Source organism: Elephantulus edwardii, unplaced genomic scaffold (genome assembly GCF_000299155.1).
Source record: "Elephantulus edwardii isolate Elephantulus edwardi_28Jun2011 unplaced genomic scaffold, EleEdw1.0 scaffold00015, whole genome shotgun sequence".
Classification (NCBI taxonomy): Eukaryota; Metazoa; Chordata; class Mammalia; order Macroscelidea; family Macroscelididae; genus Elephantulus; species Elephantulus edwardii.
The window spans coordinates 18,317,803-18,341,654 of NW_006399765.1; the positions used below are offsets into that span (position 1 = coordinate 18,317,803).

General features: G+C 49.0%; 1 protein-coding gene across 1 annotated transcript in view; it reads left to right on the forward strand.

The window, feature by feature from the left end:
* PABPC1L (poly(A) binding protein, cytoplasmic 1-like) overlaps window positions 1-21,924 on the forward strand; it is a 27,554-nt gene extending 5,630 nt beyond the window's left edge. Inside the window, exons 3-15 of the mRNA XM_006881725.1 lie at window positions 1,172-1,287; window positions 2,681-2,820; window positions 2,992-3,086; window positions 4,953-5,090; window positions 7,506-7,601; window positions 14,562-14,828; window positions 16,226-16,316; window positions 16,881-16,997; window positions 17,578-17,697; window positions 19,529-19,544; window positions 19,608-19,672; window positions 21,123-21,253; window positions 21,856-21,924. Of these exons, the coding sequence (XP_006881787.1) occupies window positions 1,172-1,287; window positions 2,681-2,820; window positions 2,992-3,086; window positions 4,953-5,090; window positions 7,506-7,601; window positions 14,562-14,828; window positions 16,226-16,316; window positions 16,881-16,997; window positions 17,578-17,697; window positions 19,529-19,544; window positions 19,608-19,672; window positions 21,123-21,253; window positions 21,856-21,924 (1,461 nt within the window). The remainder of the gene's footprint in view (window positions 1-1,171; window positions 1,288-2,680; window positions 2,821-2,991; window positions 3,087-4,952; window positions 5,091-7,505; window positions 7,602-14,561; window positions 14,829-16,225; window positions 16,317-16,880; window positions 16,998-17,577; window positions 17,698-19,528; window positions 19,545-19,607; window positions 19,673-21,122; window positions 21,254-21,855) is intronic.
* The last annotated feature ends 1,928 nt before the right edge of the window (window positions 21,925-23,852 follow it).

A 23,852-nucleotide genomic window follows, 5' to 3' on the forward strand; every position in this document is an offset into this window, starting at 1 on the left:
ATTGGCACAGGACAGAGCAGAGTTTAGGGCTGTTGTACATAGGGTCGCTATGAGTCGCAAGCGACTCGACGGCACATAACAATGATAAGGGTCTCACTCTTTTTTTCTCGGGGGGTGGGTCTTGCTCTTATTGTAAAAATTTCTTTAACATAGCATTTTCCAAGTCAACATTTTTCAGGTGTACAGTTTAGGGATATCATTGCGTTAATCCTTGCCAGATTTCCCATCACCGGAATCAGGCTTCATAAACAGTGGCCCTTCCTTCTGTTTTCTACACCTGGTAACTGCTAACAAATTTTCAATAATTAAATGATCGAGATCTTGAGGGGGTGCAGGGTAGAGCATGCTTCAGCTCATAGTCACTCAGAGTCGTAATCTGCTTGGTGGCACCGAAGGACAGCTCCGTCCCTTTTGCCTGATCTTGATGTTGTGGGAAGATCGTATAATATTTACGCTTTTGTGGTTGACTGATTTCACAGAGCACGAGGTTTTCATGATTCATCCACATGGAAGCCTGTTTCTAGGACTTCATTTTTGTTTATGGCTATGCGGTACTCCATTGTATGTATATACTGGCTTTTGTTTACCCATTCATCTGTTGATGGATATGTTGAGTTTTTCTACATCTTGGCTGTTGTATCATGAATTTAATGAACCCTGGTGTACATGAGTCTGTGTTGCTGGCTTCAGAAGTCTTGCTAGTAAACAGCTGCAAACATCCATTACGATAATAAATGATGCAAGGAAAATGGAATTTCCATGATGTGGATCTGTACATCACACCAGAGGAAACGACAAACTCAAACTGGATCACGGTCCTAAATGGGAGTATTAAAATCATTAAACATAGGAGAGCCATGGATGTAGGAGCGTGAGGGTTTGAATCGGTTCCTTTTGCCCTTTTGCCCATCACCTTAGAGAATGTAAAACTGGACTGGGGTAGAGATGAGGTATATGCACAACATAAGGGCTCTATCCCTACTTGCTCCATGATCAGATGCAAGTGAATTGGCGTCTCTGCGCTCCCGTCATCCGTCTGTGCATCGAAGCTGCTACAGCGTCTTGCGGAATTATCTTTTGCATCCATGTAGAGAGCACTGATGTCAGTTGTTCCTGGTACTGAGTCTCCCCCTGAACTGAGGTGCTCTCCTGCCTTCTCCCGATGACCCAGGTGGTGTGTGATGAGTGTGGCTCCCGGGGCTTCGGGTTTGTCCATTTTGAGACCCACGAGTCTGCGCAGAAGGCCATCCGCACGATGAATGGGATGCTGCTGAATGACCGCAAAGTGTGAGTGGCTGGGCCCCTGGGGGGCAGGGACCAAGGCAGAAAAGACAGAATCATAGCACCACCGAGTGGGACAGATGGTGTTGCTGCTCCAGGTGCGGCTGTGAATGTCTCCCGGTTACCGAGAAGCCCTGGAGGGTGGCTCTGAGCAGAGGGAATGGCTCAGGGCCAAGTCCTTCGTACCCTCAGTGACTTCATCTGCTTTCTGGCCTGCTGAGCCTGGCTGACCTTTTTCCTAAACCTTTTGAGTCTGTAAGGGCTATTTTGATTGGAAGAAGAGTTGGCCTATACACAGCCTGCCTTCTTCACACGGTTTAAATGTGTGATACCATCCCCATTTCACAGACAGGAAAATCGAGGTTATTGATGATGATTATAAAATGGATTTAATCAGGCTGTCCAAGTTTTGATTCTGCCCTTGTCATAGCCCAGCCCCATACCTGGGGTAAATGAGGTCCTGGGGGCCCCCAGGCTTTTCTCCAGGGAGACTCCTGTCCATCAGACTGACTTCCTGTCACGCACTGCCTCACTCGCTCTCAGGCATGCACTGGCGCAGACTCTGTGTGCTTTGCTTGCTTCTTTCCTTTCTTGGATGCCCCTTCTAAATCTAAGCCAAATCTACTGCCATCAAGTCCATTCTGACTCTCACTGGCCCTTCCTCAGGTTTCCAGGGCTGTAAACATTTAGGGAGCTCTGGTGGCCTAGTGGTAAGAACCTGCGCTGCAATCCTGAAGGCACATGGTTCAAATCCACCAGGGGCTCCAAGGGAGAGAAGGATGGGCGTTCTCCTCCCGGGACTAACTGCCTCTGAAAACCTGCTGGAGGGTCAGCTGTGGACTGGTTCTGACTGGACGGCGCACACCAACAACAAAGGCTTGCCAGAGGAGGCTGCCCATCTTTGTCCTGCAGAATAGCTGGCGAATTCAAACTTGCTGCATGACAGCATTGCACCACCAGGGTGCCTCTCACTGTGTTAAGTGCATATTAAAAGGCCGTGCAAACGCTTAGGATGAGAGTTTGAATCCCAGTTTTGCAGGAATAAAGATTGAGATTCACAGGTAAGCAACTGAAGAGGCCCAGTTGAAACCTTTGTCAGCTTCTGAAGAGGCCCAGTTGAAACCTTTGTCAGCTTGAGTGCTGTGTTCTCACCTGTCGGCTGTCCATCCAGGAGGTGTTCTGTGTGCGTGTGTCACAGGAATGAAGCCCCAATCACCTGATGCTGGAACAAGTGCTGTGGCATAGAATCCTGGCTGACTTGGACCTTGGGTGTATTCCCTCCAAGGAGCCATTTCCTGATGGACACACAGACCTGCAGAAGGGGCTGAAGATTGTTGGGCAACTGTGGTTGGGATATTGGGGCAGCTGATAGCTCCCCACCTCATCTGTATGTCCACAGCTTCGTTGGCCACTTCAAGTCCCGACGAGACCGGGATGTGGAGCTGAGGACTCGGGCCATGGAGTTCACCAACATCTATGTGAAGAACCTGCAAGTAGATGTGGACGAGCGGGGCCTTCAGGACCTCTTTTCCTCGTTCGGTGGGTGTGCTCTCAGAGGCCTGAGAGGAGGGAGCATTATTCTCTGCCTTCTACCCATCCCCTTGCCTGGCTGGAAGTAGAACACCCAGGGGCTTCCTGAGCACTTGTGGGAAGAGAAGGGTCCTTCTGGGATTTCTCCAACTCCCCTTTGAGCCAGATTGACCCTTCCAGGGAAGCTGTTGAGTGTGAAGGTGATGAGGGACGACAGCGGCCACTCCAGAGGCTTTGGCTTTGTCAACTTCGAGAAGCATGAGGAAGCCCAGAAGGTAAGAGCCTCCCCAGGACCTTGTTCTAGAGAGGAAGCAAGCACAAAGCCAGGTGTAGGGAGAATGGAGATCAGGAGCGGGGTTCTCCAGGTGTCCGTGCAGTGGAAGAAATCTTCCCAGTCTAGACCTAGAGGAATGGGGGATTCCACACACAGCTGGCCCTTTCCTCCCTGAGATGCCAAACCAGCAGGCTTCATCCCACTTAACTCTGTCCCTGAGGCAGGCTTCTTTCCACAACTCCTGCTCCCGAAGGGCCTTTGACATTGCCATTAGCTCTTAAGCTGATAGTGACCTTGAGGTCAGGGAGGGAAAAGTGTCATATTGTTTCTGACTTCCGAGTCTCTGTAAGCGCTGTTTTCTCAAATGACTTCTCTTGACCCACTTTTAGATCCGTGCAGTTTAACAGAAATGTGAACCACATAGATACTAGGACATTTTCCAGTTGTTCTTGCTCATAGTGACCCATGAAAACAGGTCCTTGTCCTGTCCTGCACCATCCTCGGGATCTCTGTCCTGATCCAGCCTTTGTGATAATCACTGTCAGTCCATCTTGAGTCTCCCTCTGTTTTTCTGACCCTCTGCCTTCCCTAGCATGCTGTCTCTTACCAAGGACTGGCCCTTCCAACAACATGCCCAAGTTGAGGTGAAGTTTCACCGTCCTTGCCCTTAAAGGAACACTCTGGCTGCACTTCCTTCAGATGTGTTTGGTATTTCGGCAGTCTAGGGAATATTCAGTACTCTTCTCCAACACCACAACTCAAAGGCGTCGATTCTTCTGTTATCCTTAGTCATTGTCCAACTTTCAGATTCATAAAATCAACTGAAAATTCCATGGCTTGGATCAGCTGCACCTTAGTCTTTAAACAGACATCCTTGCTCTTTTGGACCTTTGGTGAGGTGCCTGACAGCACATCTCCTCAATGCAATATGTCTTTTGATTTCTTGACTGCTGCTGTATCGAATGTTGACTGTGGATTAAAGTAAAATGAAATCATTGACAATATCAATCTTCTCTCCATCTATCATGATTTTGCCTGAAGGCCCAGGGATGAAGATTTTCTGGTATGCACATTGAAAAATAATTTTTTTTCTTTTTTTAGACTGATTTGAACTGCTGAACTTTTTAGCTAGCAATCCAGTGCTTAACCTACACTGCTACCCAGTTTGGCAGACGAGTCAAAATTTGACACAGTTGGCCACCAAATTAAAAAAAAAATCAAGGGTTGAGAAACATGTCTTTAAAAATATTAACTGAAGCCCTCTGGGTGCTGTCGATTTGATTCCAATTTACTGGACAGGATTTCAGTTAAAATTGACCCTTTTATGGGAACAAACCACAAGGTTTCTTCTGCAGAGATGCTGGTGGATTTGAACCATTAATCTTCTGGTTAGCAGCTGAGTCCTTACCCATTGTGTTACCATGACTTCTTTTTTTTTTCACCATGATTTCTTAATAACAAACAAACCCACCTTACAGTTTTTGATGTGTGATGTCAAGTCAGCCATGAAAGAGTCTGTCAATTATGCTGTAAGGCAATTTTGAAGAATTATACTTGTTGCTTTTTTCCAAATAAATCAGGGCATAGAGTTAGAACTTAAATCTTAAATATGGAACATTTTCCAGAATTTTTTTTTTTAAGGCAGAACTCAAGAAAATGTTTTTCTCTGCAATTATCACGAACTGTCCCAGGTCTTTAAAAAGTAGCTTCATTTTTTTTCAGTGACTCTCCTCCTGACACTAAGTATTCTCTGCTCACAAGGCCACCCTTGTTCACGTGGCGGGGGCAAGGACCAGGGCTGGTCTCAGAGCCGAAGCCTCGGCCACAGCCAGGTGGCTCTCAAGCCCACTGTCCCCTTCCCACGCAGGCTGTGGTGGACATGAACGGGAAGGAGGTGAGCGGGCGGTTGCTGTATGTGGGCCGGGCCCAGAAGAGAATGGAACGGCACAATGAACTGAAGCGCAAGTTTGAGCAGATAAAGCAGGAGAGGATGAACCGCTACCAGGTGAGCGTCGGGGCTGCTGCTACCTGGTGTCTATTTCCGGACTGCCATGAACACGGCTCCTTTATGTAGTGATCTCATTTCTGGGAACTTGGCTCAGAAACGGGAATGTTCTTCCCTATCATGTTTGTAACATTGGAGAAATTGGATGCAACCATAGTTGATTAGGGATGCTTAGTTGGAATTTCGGTAGTTGGAATTCTTTTGGATGGGACCTTTCATCATTCCTAGGCCATGCTCTCTAATGCGGGTTGCCCCCTCCAGCCATGAATAGGCAAAGTGCCCCGTGGCATACTAAGTACTGAGTCCAGTCTTTCTCAGAGCTGCCCTAAAGGACAGTAGAAATTCCCTGTGGGGTTTTGAGGCTGCACTCTACAGGAGTGGATGGCCAGGCCTTTGTTCCTGCAGGAGTCACCCCACTTTTCAGTTAATGCCTGAGTACTACCAGGGCCCCTTCAAAACTCCCTACACACTTGTCTGCCCTTCCCTTCCAACACTTATTGTATCAGGTGAACACAACTAGCAAATGAGTTTCCTGTTAATAATTCCTACACGAGTTGTTCTGTGACGTTTTGGTTGTTGACCCCCACAATGTGTCTACACTCTCCCATTTTAATCCTGTCTTCCCATAAACATCCTTCATATGTCCCTGCCTCTCCTGGCCTACTTCAGTTCCAGCTTAAAAAGGGTGTCTTAAGGGAACTCTGGTGGCCTAGTGGCAAGAAGCTGCATTGCAATCCCAGAGGTATGCGGTTTGAATCCCCCCGATGCTCTGCTGGAGAAGGAGGGACAATCTCCTCCTGTACCAGTCAGATCCGATTTGATGGTACACACGCGCGCGCGCGCGCACACACACACACACACAATAATAAATCCCCAAAAAAAGGGTGTCTGAGGACAGTGGTGTTGTCACTGTGTCCCGCCGAGTTGGAACCGACCCATGGCTGACCTTACAGTGGGTTTTCAGAGGCAGTTAGTCACACAAGAGGATGGACCATCTTTATCCTGCAGAGTAACCAACTACTGGTGGATTTGAGCCATGTACCTTTGGGTTGGCAGCCCAACTCCTTACCACCAAGCCAAAAGTGGGGAACCAATTTAGTAAGCCTTTTCATATTTTTTTTCTTATGAATTTGAGTTTTGTTCTACATTTTTTGCCTATTCTAAGTGGGACGTTCTATTGTTTCCCTGGTCAGAGTAGTCCACCATGGAAGCCGGGCACCATCTACATCTTCTGAACTTTAGGGTGAGGCTCACGTAGGACATTAATCCTATAAAACTCCCCACGTGTTTCTAAATGCCCCTAGGGGAAGTCCTACTCCAAGGGGAGAGAATGAGGACAAATGAGTTTCATATCAAAGTGAGACTATTTTTCTAAAATAACAGATTAAATTGAAATATTGCCCATCAATGAGTTAATCTTTTGTTAGGGGATAATTGACAATGAATTTTAAACTATTTGACAGAAGGCCCAGATCTGTCATGGAGAGGAGTGTATGTGTGGATGTATATATTTGTAGCAAACAATTAAAATGCTCCGCTGTAAACTGAAAGGTTGGAGGTTCAGATCCACTCAGCGGTGCCTGGGATGAAAGAATACCAGTTCACATTCTGAGACCTTCTATTGTTGCAAATGAAGACAGTTTGAATCTACCAGGTGGTCCATAGGAGACAGATGGTAGTTCCCTCCTATGTGACTGACAGGCTCTGAAAACCTGCGTTGGGTTGTTTCCAACTCCATGAGTTTAAGCTTTTTGAGAATAGACTTACTTATAGAAGACACTGAGATTGTCATCAGTTCTACAGTCATACATTTGAATTCATGTGAGGATTGGAAGGAGAATGTGGAGGCGCTGGAGGTCCCTCGTGCAGGGAGTGCAGACTCTGAGCTGAGATCATTAATGTCATCTTGGAAAAGTCCCTTACCCTGTTAGTATCTTCAATTCCTTGTTTGTAAAATGGGGATGAAAGTTGTGCTGAGGATGAGAAGTGAAATGTGTAAAGGATGTGAGTGGTCCCTGGCACCGAGCGTGAGAGGCGGTGTGCCTGAGGCTGCCCAGCTGGCAGGCTGTGGACACGCGTAATCGCAGATCTGTTCAACCTCAGCTGTCTGGGGCCTGAGTCTCACCTGCTGCTGCTCCACATGGTCTGTCTGAAGACCTATGTTCTCACTTAGTTTCATGCCTGTGCTTGGCTGTGGCACCCGAGGCTTCCCTCTGTGGGTCCCATCTGTGAAATGGGCACACGTGTCTGAGAATTGCCACGGGATTTAGGGACAGTAGCTTCTCGATGGTGCTGTGGAAGACTGAGAAGCAGGAGGCTTGGCTCCAGGGCTCTGGTGCCCCTCACACTGCTCCCCATAAACAGCCCAGGGTTTGGTGGGGAACAAGCATATCTAGCAAAACCCCTTCCTTCCAGGGCGTGAACCTGTATGTGAAGAACCTGGATGACTCCATCGATGATGAGAAACTGAGGAAAGAATTCTCACCGTACGGAGTGATTACCAGTGCAAAGGTGAGGGCCAGGGGCACCTGTAGGGGGCTAACCTGCCTTTCCCCTCCTGTCAGTGCTCTCCCCAAACCCCCCACTACCACGTGTCTAGGGGACCTTCCAGAGAGTTGAGGCCAGGCCACCCCGAGACTGTGCCAAGTGGAGCTCCGTCTCCCTACATCCTGTGCAGAGGTCTCGCCTGGCATGGGCGCGTGGGGAAGGAGGGAACAATATCCTAGTCACACAAGCTGCATTGACTGGGCTCACTGGGTGTAACCTTGGGCCATTCCACAAGCATTTACTGAGAGCAACTACTGTATGCCAGCCAGGCTTCAGAAAGTCAAATCGCAGTGTTTCCAGCCAGTGACAGCCTGTCTGTCCATCTTGTAAATGGGAGTGTTGGGCTTCAGCATTCCTCTTTGTTGAGCACCTTCTGTGTGCCTCACCATGGTAGGCATTCCAGGTGTGACCCGCCGGCTGTTTGGCCACCTGGCAGCTCCGTAGCCTTGGACAGGTGTCTTGATTTTGGAGCTTTCTCTCTAAGGTAAAAGGGAGACATCTGACTGACTTAAATGCGTTGTATGAGGTAGAAGCGTTGAGAACCCTGGGTGGATCTCATCCCTTGCTGCTCTATAAAATCCTTTGGGGAACTCTGAAATACAGATGGATGCCTGCAGTAGATAAACTGAATGCAGATCTCTAGGCGTAGGACCTGTCATCTTAAAAAAGCATCCTAGATTTTTAGAAGTGCCACCATTCCTTCACTCCACACTTGGACTTGAGCTGTTTACAGACTGGTGGGAAACAGAAGGAACTTAGCAGATCTGCCCCTGCCTTTGAGCAGCTGTTGCTGTGGTGGGGATGCCGGACATAACCACTGGCCTCCCCTGTGTTACAAGGTACTAAATGTGAGTAGTCGAGGCAGGGCTGCCAGAGCTGAGTGCGACAGGAGGGAGGGCTTCCTGGAGGAAGCAGCAGTGTCAGAGCTGTGAGGGTGTGCAGGGGGCTGCAGGTGAGAATGCTCAGCTTTCTAATGAGACCACTGCGGGTGCTGAGGACCTGTCCTTGTGCTATGATAGCTGGGTTCTTAGGAAGTTGTCTGAAGTTCTTTGGCAGTTTAATCCAAATTCTGTCTGAGGCCTGGAGTTTGAGGAAGCGGTTATGGTGTTTTCTGGGCTGGGAGCAGCTTCTTGAGAAATGGGACTTTTCAAGCCGTACCCACTGCTGTTGAATTGGTTCTGACTCAGCGCCCCTCCATTGGGTTTCCGAGGTGGAAATATTTTTTTTCTTAATTTTTTTTTTTATTATTTTTGTGTGAGTGTACCGTCGGATCAGATCCTGACTGGTACAGGAGGAGATTGTCCCTCCTTTCCCGGCAGAGCATCTGGTGGATTCGAACCGTGTGCCTCTGAGATTGTAGTTGCAGCTCCTTGCCACTAGGCCACCAGAGCTCCCCTCGAGGTGGAAATCTTAAGGAGGAAGATTGCCCCTCTTCCTCCCAAAAGTGGCTGGGGGATCTGACCCAACTATTTGGGTACCATTGCAGCAGAGCATTGCAGTGATGGTATCAGAGCTCAGTAAATTTGAAATACCTTGGGAAGCTGTGGCTCTCCTTATACTTGGTTACAATATGGTAGTGGAAAACTGAGAATTTTTTTTTAACTGAGATTTTTGCAAGCTAATCAAACCTTGCTGTAAATCTCAGCACTAGCATTAGGTACCTGTAGAGATGCAGGCATGTCACCTTGCCTTTCAAATCTTGCTTGTTTCTGTACGAGTGAGTCGGTTTTGAACCTGGCTCGTGGTGACTCTGCAGCCCAGGGAAGAAGTGCTCACTGGGTTTCCCAAGCTGTGTTCATTACAGGAACAAGCACCGGATAGTTATTCTTCCAGAGAGGCCAGTGGGATCAAACTCCTGACCTTTCAGTTAGCAATGGATCATTTAACCACCATGGCTCCTCCTCCCCACTGGGAAAGCAGTAGTTAACATTACCCACTTCTAGACGTGACCCTAGTCACCCCCTGAGGCTCCCACAAAGCAGCTGCACCCAGTAAGGAGCAAAATGGTAATGGCTGGCATTGGTGGGGCCCTAGGGGGACACAAATGATGACTGTGCCCAGCTGTTAGTGAATTTGGCGATTTGAGTCCTCTCAGCAACACCTCAGAAGAAAGGCCTGGTGATCCACTGCTGAAAAATCGGCCACTACAAACCGTATGAAGCAGTGTTAGGGCATCGGTTATACTCCATAGTCACATCATCTCGAGATTCACTGACCACCAATCAGACACTTGAGGGGCCTTCTAGAATGAACAGAATTGTGTAAGTCTGCGTGGCTTTGCAGTGGTGTGCACCGGAGGGTGTCCCTCCTGTGAATGTGCCAAGCCAGTTAAAAATGGGGATTTTCTATCCTTTTACATCCTACAATTAGATATATTTTTAACTTTTCTTGTTTTTGGTTCTTATTTTATTTTGTGTGTGTGTGCTGTCAAATCGGATCTGACTGGTACAGGAGGAGATTGCCCCTCCTTCTCCAGCAGAGTATCTGGTGGATTCAAACCACACGTATTTATTAAACAATGGCTGTGGTAATGGAGGTAGATGTGTCAGACAAGAAGGTTGGCTCAGGATAGAGCAGTGTTCAGAACTGTTGTACATAGGATTGCTCTTAGTCGCAAGCAACTCGATGGCAAATAACAATTTGCATAATCACTTATATAAGTGCTTATTATATCAATGTCCAGTTCACACTGAGCTCTGTGTACGTATTAGCTGAACCACCAGTGGCCACTCTCAGGATATTTCTAGATGCATAAAATAAAAGGCATCTCAAAACCCATCACCATCAAGTTGACTGATTAACAGCACCCCTGTGGGACAGAACAGAGCTTTGTTATTTTACCTCTGTTGTTACTCGGTGCTGTCGAGTCGTAGATGACTCCTAGCAACCCTATGAACAAAAGACCTAAACACTTGTATAACTTTCATTTCTCCCCCTTCATAGGGTTTATGGAGGCAAGCTATTTCAGAAGTAGAAGCCACTCCTGCTTCCAGGATTTTAGCTCTAGTCCTAAAATATAAAGCCTAAAGCCAGAGTCCCACTCATTCTAGGAGTCCCAATGCCTAATCCATGGACAGAAATGACCTGAAATGATGTCAGGTGTCACCTGTGTCACTCACTAAAAGCTGTCACTTTAACAGAAGCAGGTTGCCACATCTTCTCTTGAATTGGCTGGTAGGTTTGGAATTGCCACCCTTAGGTTAGCGGGTGAGTGCCAAACCACTAACGACGGAGCTTTCATAACATTTGCAGGGTTTTTACGGGTACACGGTGGCCTCGTCAGTAGGGAGCTGCCCTGCTAACTTATACTCTGCCTCTCTGGCAGTTCGAATCTACCAGCAGCTCCATGAGAGAACTGTGGGCAGTCTCCCGTGTGACTTCCAACCTCTAAAGAGCTACTGGAGGGTGAGCTGTGGGTCGGTTGACTCAATGACAATGAGTTTGAGGATATATACACACTATATAATACATAGAGAGCTCTGGTGGCTTAATGGTAAGAAGCTATGCTGCAGTCCCTAACGGATGTGGTTCAAATCCACCAGCTGCTCCATAGGCGGATGGGCAATCTCTTCCTGTGTAATTGACTGTGCCTCTAAATCTGCCCTGGTGTGTCAAATTCCAAAAGGGTTTCCCATCGGGGACAGGTTTTGTTGGAGCTCCCTGACTAAGACAGACTAGGAAGTAGGATGGGCCATCTAGTTCCTAAATAAAATGGTTTTGAAAACCCTATGAGCACTAAACAAAGAGGAGAGTTACAGTAGTGTATGGAGCATGATAGAACCGGGTTCAGGTCTTCTGTTCATAGGGTTGCTGTGAATGGTGTTCAACTTGACAGCACCTAACAACTACAACAACAATAAAACAACAAAACCCCACTGGAAGGTAAACTGTGGGTTGGTTCCAAGTCAAGAGCAACACAATAATAATATAAAGTGTGTATGTACGTATGTGTGTATATACACACACACACATACACACATATGTATATGTAATCAACTAAAAGACACTAACATGACAGCTATTTCTGCTTCCTTACTAATTCATGAAACAATTTTTAGCAAAGCAGAAATTGGCATATGTAGTATGTTTAGATCTAAATAGCTACCACCTATGTTTGCCCCATATACTTTGGTCATGTTAAGAAAGGTCATTTCCTTGGAAAGGTCAGCAAAAGAGGAAAACACTCAAGAATGAGGGGAAAAAAAAGAATGGGATTGACAGAGTGGCGGCAGCAGTAGGTTCAAGTGTGTGAGTGATGGTGAGGATGGCACAGGGCAGAACAAGGTCTCCACTTAATTTAGTGGCACCTACCAACATCCGTAATCAGAACGGAATTAGAGGTTAGGGAGAATAACGACACTCTTATCACCATCTACATTGACAAACTCTTCTGGATTTGACTCATGGACGGTCTCCCCACCCCAATCCCTTAAGGAATCCACGGACCCCTGTTTAAAATTCCTATGTGGGGAGCTCTGGTGGCCTAGTGGTAAGGAGCTGCAACTACAATCCCAGAGGCACACGGTTCGAATCCACCAGATGCTCTGCCGGGGAAGGAGGGACAATCTCCTCCTGTACCAGTCAGATCTGATTTGACGGTACACACACACAAAAATAATAAAATAAAATTAAAAAAAATTCCTATGTAATGAGGGGAGAGTACTCTTTGAAATCACGGACAGTCTGTGGTCTCACAGGTGAATATGTCTGTATTTTCACTCTAGTCCTAATATTGATTAGATGTAAGCCAGTGTCTTGACCTTGGAGGAGACCGAGGTTACTGTTAACGTGCCATCAAGTCAGAACCAACTCATAGCTCCCCCTCTAGCAGGTTTTCAGAGGCTGTGAATTGCATAAGAGGATAGTGCCCATCTTTCTCCCAAGGAGCAGCTTGTGGATTTGAACCATGTGCCTTTGGGTTTACAGCACAACTCTTTCCCACCCACTAGGCCACCAGAGTTCCCTTGAAAGAGATGACTTGTTGTCGAGACAGAGTTGACCCATAGCTGACTCTCCAGTGGGTTTTCAGAGGCAGTTAACCACATGAGAGGATAATGCCCATCGCTATCCCATGGAATCTGGTGGATTCACACGCCTTTGTAATTGCAGTGCAGCTTCCAACCATTAGGCCACCAGAGTTCCTGTTAAGAGACTAAGAACGCTAAATGAATTGCAGATTGAATCTTGAACCGAAGAGACATTGGTGGGAGAAAACATAGTGAAATCTAAATAGAGCCTGGAGTTTAATTAATAGCATTGTAATTAATAGTCGAGTTGTATCAGTGTTAGTATTGTTGTGATTAACCTACAGTTAACACTGAGGGAAACTGGGCAAAAGATACACAGCTGCTTCCTCTTGTAGCTTTGCATCTTTTCAATAAATCTGAAATGACTCCAAAACTTGAGTTATTTGAAAAGAAAGAAAAGGTTAAGAACATCTTCCCCAAACTCCTGAAGTGCTAACTGGGCTCTGGGCCTCACAGAGGCAAGATAGGCTTCTCAATTCGTGTTGGGTGTGGAGCCTTGGTGGTGCAGTGCATAAGCACTTAGTTGTTAAGGAAAGGTCTAAACTCACCACTGGCTCCACACTATCTGCTCCCTGAAAGATGACAGCGTAAGAGACCCCGTGGGGCAGATGTCCTCTGTCGTGCAGGGTCTCTGGCCAGTGACTCTGACACACAGGGCTCCTGTGAGTCTTGGCTAGTGTGTAGCTTACTGGGTGACTTACTGAGTGTTGCTGGAATGAAGTACAAGTAGATGACTTTAACAAAAGTTTTGTTTCTCTTAGTTTGGGAGGCTGGAACTTTCATGAATTAGGTGCCCTGCAGCTCTAGGAAAAGGCCAGATTCTCCATTGGCTGTGGGAGAAATTCCTTGTCTCTCCATCTTGCTTCCTGCTTCCTGGAGATCACCACATAATTCGGCATGTGACTTGCCCTGGCCCTCAGCACTAGAGGGAAGGTTCTTGTCTCCATTGAACTTACATTCCTTGGCGATCTTCATGTGGCTTGGCATCTACCTTGGACTGTTTATTTTTAGTATCCCAAGGTTTACCCATGCTAATCCACAGCCTCACTAACATAATCAAAGAGCCCACTCCCAAATAGCTTCTTAACTGCTGTAAAAGTCACTGCCTTCAAGTCAGAATTGGCTCATAGTTGATCTCCAGCAGGTTTTCAGAGGTTGTAAATAGCACGTGATCAGTTCACCCATTTCTCCAGCTGGTGGATGCATGTGGCCTGCCTTTGGGTTGGCAATACAACTCCTTACCCAATAGACCATGAGAGCTCCACAGATTGGGGACTACACACCACAAAGGTCAAGGTCACGGTCAGTCCTCTTGCTTGAGTGACTGACTGCTTGGATCCTCAGTTTCTTTCCCTTGTAAGTTGGACAAGGACAGATATTCTAAGAGGTGCAGCACTTTTCTGTCAGTTCGCTGTAGTGAGGTAACTTGAGGTTGTTGGGATGCTGAACCCTGTGCCACTGGTGTGTCAAATGCCATAATGGTTACCTAGGGTGGGGAGGGTTTGGTGGAGCTCCCAGATTAAGACAGGCTTGGAAGCAGGAGTGGCATCCACTTCGTAAACAACATGCCTTTGGAAACTCTATGAACTTAGAGAATCGACGATAGTTCTAGAACAGGTCTAGGTCTTTTGTTCACAGGGTCCCTGTAAGTTGTGCTTGACTCGAGGGCACTTAATTTGGACAGTACCTCACGAGTAACTGTATAAAGTGAGGAGACACAGAAGGGAGCTGGCGTGCAGTAGATCTCAGTAAATGTGGGGTGATAAGGTGCCCCTCTGTCCTGGGCTCCTTATGGCCCTGTCTCATTGTTGAATTTGGCCCCAGGGGATGGGGGGAGCACTGCCCCCGGGAGTCTCCCTTCCCTGCCCCCAGCAGTCCTTGTCTTTCTTGCTTTTAGGTGATGACAGAGGGTGGCCACAGCAAAGGGTTTGGCTTTGTGTGTTTTTCCTCTCCAGAAGAGGCGACCAAAGCCGTGACAGAGATGAACGGGCGCATCATCGGCACCAAGCCACTGTATGTGGCGCTGGCCCAGCGCAAGGAGGAGCGGAGGGCCATCCTGTCCAACCAGTACATGCAGCGCGTCTCCACCTTGCGGGCCCTTGGCAACCCCCTCCTGGGCTCCTTCCAGCAGCCCACCAACTACTTCCTGCCTGCCGTGCCTCAGGTCGGCCTGCCTCCCCACCCCCCTGCTCCCCAAACCCCTCCCCGGCAGCCAGGTGGCCTCGTGCTTACCCACAGACATTGATTCTCAGCTTCCTTCTGCCAGTTACTCCCTAGATAGGCTGTGTGAGCTTCCCAAGTCGAGTGTCCCTCTCTGTAGAATAGGGTGTTGGGCTGCTGTCAGATAACTTTCCAGTCTGAGGTTTATGAATGTCGCCCAAAGAATCCTCTGATCAGATCATGGACGGCGGTAGTTCAGTGATAGAATTCTCACCCTTTGTGTAGAAGACTGTGTTTGATTCCAAGGGTTACACCTAATGCATGTCCACTACCTTTGAGCCCGTGGAGAGTTGTGTATTGCTATAATGGTAAACAGGTAAGACTAGGAAGAAAGGCCTGGGGATTGACTTCTACACATCAGCCAGTGGAAACCATGTGGGTTACAGCCGTCCCGTCAGCAACCAATCCTGGGGATGCTGCCGGGGGGCTCAGCAAGTTGGCTGCCTCCTCAGTGACAACTCAGAGCAACATCAAGAAAATGAAGTAAATAACTCTTAACCCCAAAGGTCCTAAACGCATTATGATGATGATGCATGTTTGCTGTTGACCTTGGTGAGTGGCCTTGTGCACTACAGCAGCTGACTGTGGCCATGGGGTTTTCACTGGTTGCTTTTTTTTTTTTTTTAAACAAAAAACCAATCGACAGGCCTTTCGTCCTAGTCTTACCTGTTTGTCATTATAGCAACACTCTGTTGAAGTCTGTTCAGAAACAGCAATACACAGGCAGGTGAGTGGTGGGTCAGCTGGGAATCAAAACCAGGCCTTCTACGGGGAAGGCAAGCATTCTACCCCCGGAGCCCCCATTTATCCCGAGACACACTTGGTCAGAGAACTTGTTCCACGGTGTTTCCAGTCACTTCTTTTCCAGAAGTAAGATTGCCAGGTCTGCCTACTGCCGGGCCTGTTACACCTTGGTCTCTCCAGGATGCTAATCTGTATTATTTCCCACCCCAATCCCCCCAAAAAATAGTATGCAGCCCTTCACTTTTTGTGGAATGCCTCTCAGATATTAGTGTTCTGAGGAGGCTGGTTTGGGAAGGGAATTCACACAACCCAAACAACTTGCAGGATGGGGAAACCATCCGAGGCTCCTAGGCTGGGCATGTCCCGTCTCATGGCAGATTAAAGTGCGTCCCAGTTCGCGGGACTGACTCAGAAGCCCGAGTTCTTGCTAGCAGTCATTCTGAGACGGGAAGAAGCCTTTGCCCCGTTTTTGTAGGTTCTTTACTAACCAGGCCTTTGGAGGGGATAGTGGAGTTCCCACCATGCCATCCCCAAGGGGGTGAAGTTTCTCCTGGCCATGGGGCAGACCCCTTTACTAGGTCCTCCTCTCCCACACAGCCTCCAGCCCGGCCTGCGTACTATGGCTCTGGCCCCATCACTCCCATCCGACCTGCCCCCAGGTGGACGGCGCAGCCACCTAGACCATCGAGTGAGTGACCAGCCCCTTCTACCCTTAGCATGTAAGAACACAGCTTGGGGGGCAAGGCTGGCTCTGCCACTTGCTGGGGTGTGAGTCTGGTCAATCACTGTACTCTGAGAGTGTCTCCTTTTCTGGGAGACCTGAAGGAGTTGTGTAGATAGCACTGAACACAATACTGGGCCTCCACAGACAAGCAGATGGGAGCCATCGCGGCAGCTGCAGCCCAAAACTTAGCTGATTGTGACTTAGAACATTCCTGCAGAGCTGATAAAAATGAAACCCTGCCCTGTTGGGTTTGAACCACCATCTGTGGAAGCACAGTTCACACTGACCTGTCTTTGTGGATGTGAGGCGCCAAGCACCTGGGGTCTCTGGGAGGCTCGAGTTGGTTTTGCACCTGTAGCTTTCCGTATCTCCTGTCCCTGGAGGTCCAGGTCTGCCTGGCTTAGGTGAATCCACTCTTCTTTTGCTGGAACCTTCTGGTTTCCCTTCTCTCAAGCCCAGAATCTTCAGAGAGCAGAGTTTTTCACTGTCCTGCCCCAACCTTACACTCTCCATATCTCCCGCCACAAGTTGCCTACTCTCCAGCTGCCTCGATGGTTCGGCTGCCAGCCACGCCCCGGAGGCCCCTGGCTCACCTCAGCACTGTCAAGCAGGCCTCCACCCAGGTGCCACACACCCAGAGAGTGGGTGAGTGTGGGCAGGGCCAGGAGGGAGGGCATCGTCAAGGAGGTCCCTGTTGAGGTTGGCACCGGAGGGTTGTTGGAGCTGGCGCTGTGGTGACCGTGCTGGACACCCTCTTCGGAGCCCATGGAGCATTACCTAGTTCGCGGCAGGCCCACATTCAGAGGCTAACCCACTCTGTGAGCATTGGCTACATGCTGGTCCTGTGCTCGCTGGCCTCAGGGAACTCTGTGTAACCAAGACTGAGCCAATCCCTGCTGATCCTGACGTTACTTATTTTTTTTTATTTATTCATGCACACTTTTCCTCTCTCCCCTCCCTCCTCTTCCGCTTGTTAATCGTACACATGGTTTCTGATTGCCCATCCCTTCCTTTTACCCATTTCGGTACAGGGTTCATTATCTAGCTACTCTTCCCTCCCCATCTCCATCCTATCCTGACAATAATGGGCTAATCATTTGTAGATATCTTAATACCGTAATGAAGGGTCCAGCCAAATCTTGCTCTGGGTAACTTCACTCACTCTGTTACTGTTTTTCTGCTTTTATTATCTGAGGAAAGCCTTTTTTTTTTTTCTTCCTAACAGTCAACATTGGTACTCAGACCACAGGACCTGAGGGGGTGGAAGGAGCTATCCCATCCCGACAACTCCTGTCCTACAAATACTCCTCGACAGTCCTCACCTCCCAGCGGGTAAGGGCCCTCAGTACTCTTCTAGCTGGGACCTCAGGAGGCCTGTCCTGGAACTAAGATGTTGACCCCTCTGGGCCTTGTTTTCCTTTCTTTCCCTGACTCTCGATGCACATGGTCAGTGAGAAAGAAACTAACAGGTGGAGGAATGAGGCCCCGGGCATTTTGATTTGCTTTGTTGGGGCTGTTAGCAAAATTAGTTTGGGGTTTCCTAGGTATTTGTGCTGAGCAGCAAGGAAAAATAGTCTAGGAATCTGAACAGAAAAAGGATGTGATTAACCCACCAAATAGGGAGCTTGGGAATAGCAACTGCAATTAAATAAAAAGGCTGGGGTATTTTATCAGATCCGCCGTCCCTAGGGAGCTCTGGTGTCTTAGTGGTAAGGAATTTGCACTGCCAATGCAAAGGTACGAGGTTCGAATCCACCAGCTCCTCTGCAGGAGAAAGATGGTCACCCTCCTCCCTTGAGATTTGCTGCCTCTCAAAGCCCACCAGAGGGTCAGCTATGGGTCGTTCCGACTTGAGGACACACAGTAGTAACTCTCCCCTTAGAAGTGTCAAGTTGAGCATCATCTTGTCGTCTGGAGTCTCAAGGTGTAAACGTCAAACCTCCGCGACTAGCAGGAAGTAACTGGGTTTTTGTTGGTTTGGTTTTTTTTTTTGTGGCAGTATATACAAGCTAACGTAGATCCACTCACAAGTGCAACATGAACAGTTCAGTGACCGGCATTGGTCATATACTTGACATTGTGTCACCCTTACTATTCATTTAGGTGCTCTGCGCTGGCCCTGCTCTGTGCTGTGGGTGAACTGATGTAGGGTTAATCTGGGGAGAAACAGAAACAGTAATCAAAGCCACTGCTTACTCACAGCAAACCTGTGGTTTTCTGAGGCTGGAAGTGTTACCTACATGAGATTGCCTCATCTTTAGTGGAGCGGCGGGTGGGCTCAAACCGCTGACCTTTCAGTTAGCCAGTCCAGCACTTAGCCAGGGCTCTTTAAATTCGCACAGCCAGTGCTTCCTAAGAGCACAGTGCTTAAGGCAAGTGTTTATTGATTGAGTTCAAACTGCTGTTGGGTTATTCCAGGCACTAGACTTGGCCTCCCCAGTCTGGATGGACCTAGTAACTGGATACAAGAAGTCATCTTTAAACAGCACATCCTTTTTTTTTTATAAACTTTTTATTATTTTTTAAAATTTTTGTGTGTGTACCGTCCAGTTGATCCGACTGGTACAGGAGGAGACTGCCCCTCCTTCTTCAGCGGAGCATCTGATGGATTTGAACCACACACCTTCAGGATTGCAGTAGCTTTTTGCTACTAGGCCACCAGAGCTTCTAAACAGCACATCCTTTTAGAGTGAGTTGAAAAGGAGGCAGAAGTATATGGGATGTGGCCAAAACGTTTTTGACAAGAAGTGCTTTATTTGGTGCACAAAGTGAAGATAGTGTGATTAACCTTTGGGATTCCTCTAGTCCCAAACACCTTGTAAGCTGTTGTTGTTATGTGCCGTCGAGTCGCTTGCGACTCATAGCGACCCTATGTACAACAGCTCTAAACTCTGTCCTGTGCCAATCGCACTGTCTCTGACACTCCCATCCCGATTACCCCAGCCACTGAATCATTCCACCTCCCAGAGGGCCTTCCCCTCCTGCGCTGTCCCTCCACCCTCCCAAGCCTGATGTCCCTCTCCAAGGACCCGTCCCTCCTGGCAACATGTCCAAAGTATGTAAGCTAGAGCCTCTAACCTGTCCTTGGGGACTCTGCCCCACTCCCCCTCCAGACCTTGCTCCCTCCTGCAGGACAGCCTTCTTGGAAATCTTTTGTTCAGGCTAAGCGCCTCCAGGCCTTGCCCATCCTGGGTGGTTGAGGGCTGTCCTGTGTCCCTAGCCCCATGTCCAGGTCCTGGAGCCGCCAGCGCACAGACAAGAACCGCTGACAGCGTCCATGCTGGCTGCGGCCCTGCCGCATGAACAAAAGCAGATGATTGGTGAGTGGTAGGTGGTGTCTGTGAAGTGGTAAAGGGCCTGGGCCGGTTTGGTGGGAAGCTCGAGGGGCAATGAGGAACTGTGAGGATATGGGCCAGCTTTGCCACTGACCAACCTGCTGGGTGGCCTTTGCCCTCTAGGCTCCTGGTATATTGTTTCTTTTTAAAAACTGTTTATATATAAAGCACATCAGCTAATTTTTTAAAAATAGGTACAATTTTATGACATTGTCACATTACTTATATTGTACAACCATCAATATCTGTTGACAAATTTTCCATCTCTATTGGCCTAGTGGTAAGAACCTGCACTGCAATCCCAAGGCATGCAGTTCAAATCCACCAGCTACGCTGTAGGAGGAGGATGGGCAGTCTCCTCTCGTGTGATTCACTGGCTCTGAAAACCCACGGGAGGGTCAGCTGTGGGTCAGCTCTGACTCAAAGGCACACAACAGTTACAGAAACTCTGTGCTTCCTAAACAGTGAATCCTTTCCCCCAATCCTCTTGTCTTAAAGCACTGGCCAGGCCAGTCATCTCAAGGTTTCTTCTAGCTCTTCTAGGGCTTGGACTTCTTTTGGGGAGAGACCCCACAAGTGGAGAGACTGGATACCAGGGAAAATGGGTTTCTGGTGGGAAATGGCCCACAAGGTCGGTGGTGAAAGGGAGGAAGCTGTTGCCAGATCTCATCTATTGCAGGGAGATGAGAAGTGACAGATGACTCAATGGGGCTTCCCTCCGAGCTCTCAACACCTTGTTCTCACATCTCTATCTAGCATGGGCCCTGGCTGAGGAGACCACTGACCGCTGAACGAATGAGCAGTCTTGTTAGTGGTGGCAGATCCTTGTCCTATGGTCATGCTTTCCAAACCCTGCACCAGAGGTCCCCGTTGTCACTGCACTCTTTTCTCTTGACTTCACTCAAGTTTTTCCTTTTTTCTGGGCCTCCCTTTACCCTCACCAAAGGCAGATTCTAAGTGGACTTGAAGCAGGCTTTGCCAGCACCTCTCCATAAACAGCTTCACTGTTCTCATGGGAAGACCTTCCTCCCACACCTAACGTACTGTGGCCTTGGCTAAAACCACCACCTCTTGCCGAGGTGGGCTAACCATGAACACCAAGTGTCGCCTTTAGAAATCCTTGATGGGGAGGGTGGCTTTATCCTGATGGAAAACCCACTGTGTCTGGTCACTTGCCAATCACTTCCCATAGAGAATCCAGTTCTTCACAGTATCCTCTAAGGTGAGCCTAGTTCACGGTTATGAGAGACCTCTGAGGTCTGCCTCGTTCATGGTTATGAGAGACTCCCCGTAAGGCTGAGGACAGGGCCTTCAAAGAGCAGGCCAGGGACAAGAACCCAACTCTCCTCACCGCTCCACTCCACTCTGCCGCCCTGGGATGCCGGAGGATCAGCCCCTCAGGTGTGTGCACGAGCTCAGAGGTGGTTCTGAACAGGTGAACGGCTCTACCCTCTTGTCGAAAGAGTCCACGCCCAGCTGGCAGGCAAGATCACTGGCATGCTGCTTGAGATTGACAACTCGGATCTGCTGCTCATGCTGGAGTCTCCAGAGTCCCTCCACGCCAAGGTAGGTGGAGCCTGGGCACCAGGGAGCTCCGAGCATGGCAGGAGTGTGCAGGACCTAGAGAAACGTCACCTGAGCACACCGCCTTGCCAGGGCATCTCTTTGCCAGGACCGGAAGGTCTGCTGAGTGTGGGCACAGGTGCCACTGAGTCAGCTACGGCTTTCAGAGACACTAATCCAGATCTGAACCTTCTCTCCTATGCCATCCGCAGTCTCTGATAGGCTCCGGTTCACTGTCACAGTCACTGTGTCAATCCACCTTGTTGGAGGGCTTCCTTTCTTTCTCTGACCCTCCACCTTTCCCCAGCATGATGCCTGGCATAGGAGATTCCCTTCATTAAGGATCTGCTACCCCAGCTCCTTAGCTAAATAGCAAATGAATTCTGTTTCGCTCCAAGGTTTTAGTACCAGAAGTTATGTTCTGACTCAGTGTAACAGGGCCGAGCTGTACAAATATGTCCATGTGTCTAAGGAAAGGGACATTGAACTGGAGCTTGGGTGTATAGTTGGATGACAGCTGTGCAGGAATGCCTCAGGAGGTGGGGTGGGAAGGGACAAGGCTTTCCTGGGCCCCTGCACAAAGGCCCGCCCTGCTGTGCCTACAGATAGAAGAGGCGGTCGCGGTGCTGCAGGCACACCGGCCCACTGAGCAGCCGACAGAGTACCTGGACTGAAGTCAGGTGGGTGCGGTGGAGGGGACAGAAGCCGCAGGACCCAGAACCTGTAAGCCGGGGCAGCAATGGTTTCACAGTCCCTGGCTTCCTCTGAGGCACCTAGAGGACTCTGGGGGATGCTGTGCATCTGGAATAGGTGTCAACAGCCAGGGTGCAGGTGGAGGGAGGCGCTACTGTGCCTGAGGCCCGGCCTGGACTCCAGCTAAAGACAGGCATCTTGCAATACTCTAGAAACATTGACTTGCACTCTCTGCTCCCCAGAACTGGAACCCCCACTCCCATGGCTGCCAAGGGAAGTGACGCCTGCTCTTGGCTGCAAAGGCTGAGAACTGTGACACGTTCCCCACTGGGTTGAGCTCTGCGTGTGGACTGAAGGCTGGTCGCCCAGCCAGCCTGCTATCTTTGTTTTGTGTATTAAAAGTGTTGCAAAATCTGTCTCGCCTCCCAGAAGGCCTTGTGTCTGAGGTAGGCAGGGAGGGGCAAGGGTGCATTTGACAGACTCGGGGCTCTGGCTTTAAGGAACAAACTCCAAAGAGCCACGCATAAACAAGGGTGTGATCAGGAGCCGAGGGGGACTAGGTGCCCACTGTCAGCAGTGTCCTCACAGACGACCACAGCACCGAGGAGATGGGTGTAAGCCTAGATGCCCACTGCCAATGGGCAGGGGCCACTCTGGAGTTCCAGACCTCTGGCTTCTGCACCCTGCAGTGCAGGTAAAACACCTTGGAATTGGCATGTGCTGCTCGGTTCCAGGGAATGGGTCATGAATGTAATTAAACTTTCTAGAAAGAACATCCTCCCAGGCCATGGTTTTCCTCCCTTAGAGGAAATGGGGAAATCTCTCAGTGGGGGTTTTTTTGGGAGTTAGCACCCACCACACGCCAGGGGTGTGTGCATCCCATCATTTCGGCTCTTCCAACCTGAGCAGCCACGTGACAGGGAGGGGTTAAAACCACAACCTAGCAGATGCGTTCTGTGTTAAGTCAGCCGCAAGGCCCACGGAGCCCTCCTGCTGCTGCTCCCCACAAACCATCATCTCAGACTGTTACTCACGCTTTAGCCCAGCCCGTGCTGAGAGCTGATGTGCTTTAGGTTAATCCTGAGCCCTCTTTTCCTAATTCCATGCTCCTCCTAGCACCCTAAGTTTAGACTTCCAGCCTCAGAAACGACAGAGTTGCTCTGCACTGGGCGAGCCCGGCAGTGGGCTTCGGGTGAATCCCAGTCATTCCAGCCCAGTCCAGTCTTGAGAGCTCCAGGACCCTCTGCACTGTCTTTGGCTGCCCTTTCTTATTTCTAGGTTAGCGCAGCATTTCAAACTCCTAAAACCAAGCGCATGCTTAAAGTCCCCTCTCCTCCGTGACCTCCGACAGCCACGTTCTGTTTTCTGTCCGTAAGGAGCCTTACTATCGATTCTACTCAGCCAAACCCTGACCCCTTCCCCCTCCTTTTACTTGAAACTTGTGCTGCGGAAGATCAAAGAGTGCAGCCTTCAATGCGGACTGGATGAGTCATACCGGACGGCACCTAACGTGACCTCTCAAGTGAAATCCCTCACCTTTAATCTGCACTCCAAGGTATTTCCATCCAAGTGTGCTGAGCTACACTGATGTTCCCACCTAGCCCTCAAATCAGTCGTGTCTGCATGTCAGGCCCCTCTGTCCAAACTCAGGTAACAGAAGGGGGCAGCCCTGTGGAGGGAGACTGGACTCCACAATCCACATCCGCTCGGAAGGCCCGGCTCCAAGAACTGAGAGTTTGGACTTTGGGAGTAAAGCAGTTAATAGCTGAAGGATGGATTTAAGTTGTCAAGCCTAGAGCTGAGAGAAAGCACAAATGAAAGCAGACTTTCATGTAGAAGAAAAACGTTTAATGCAATAGCTTAAACACAGAATTCAACAAAATTAAAGTCGGTTCAAAATAACGTTACA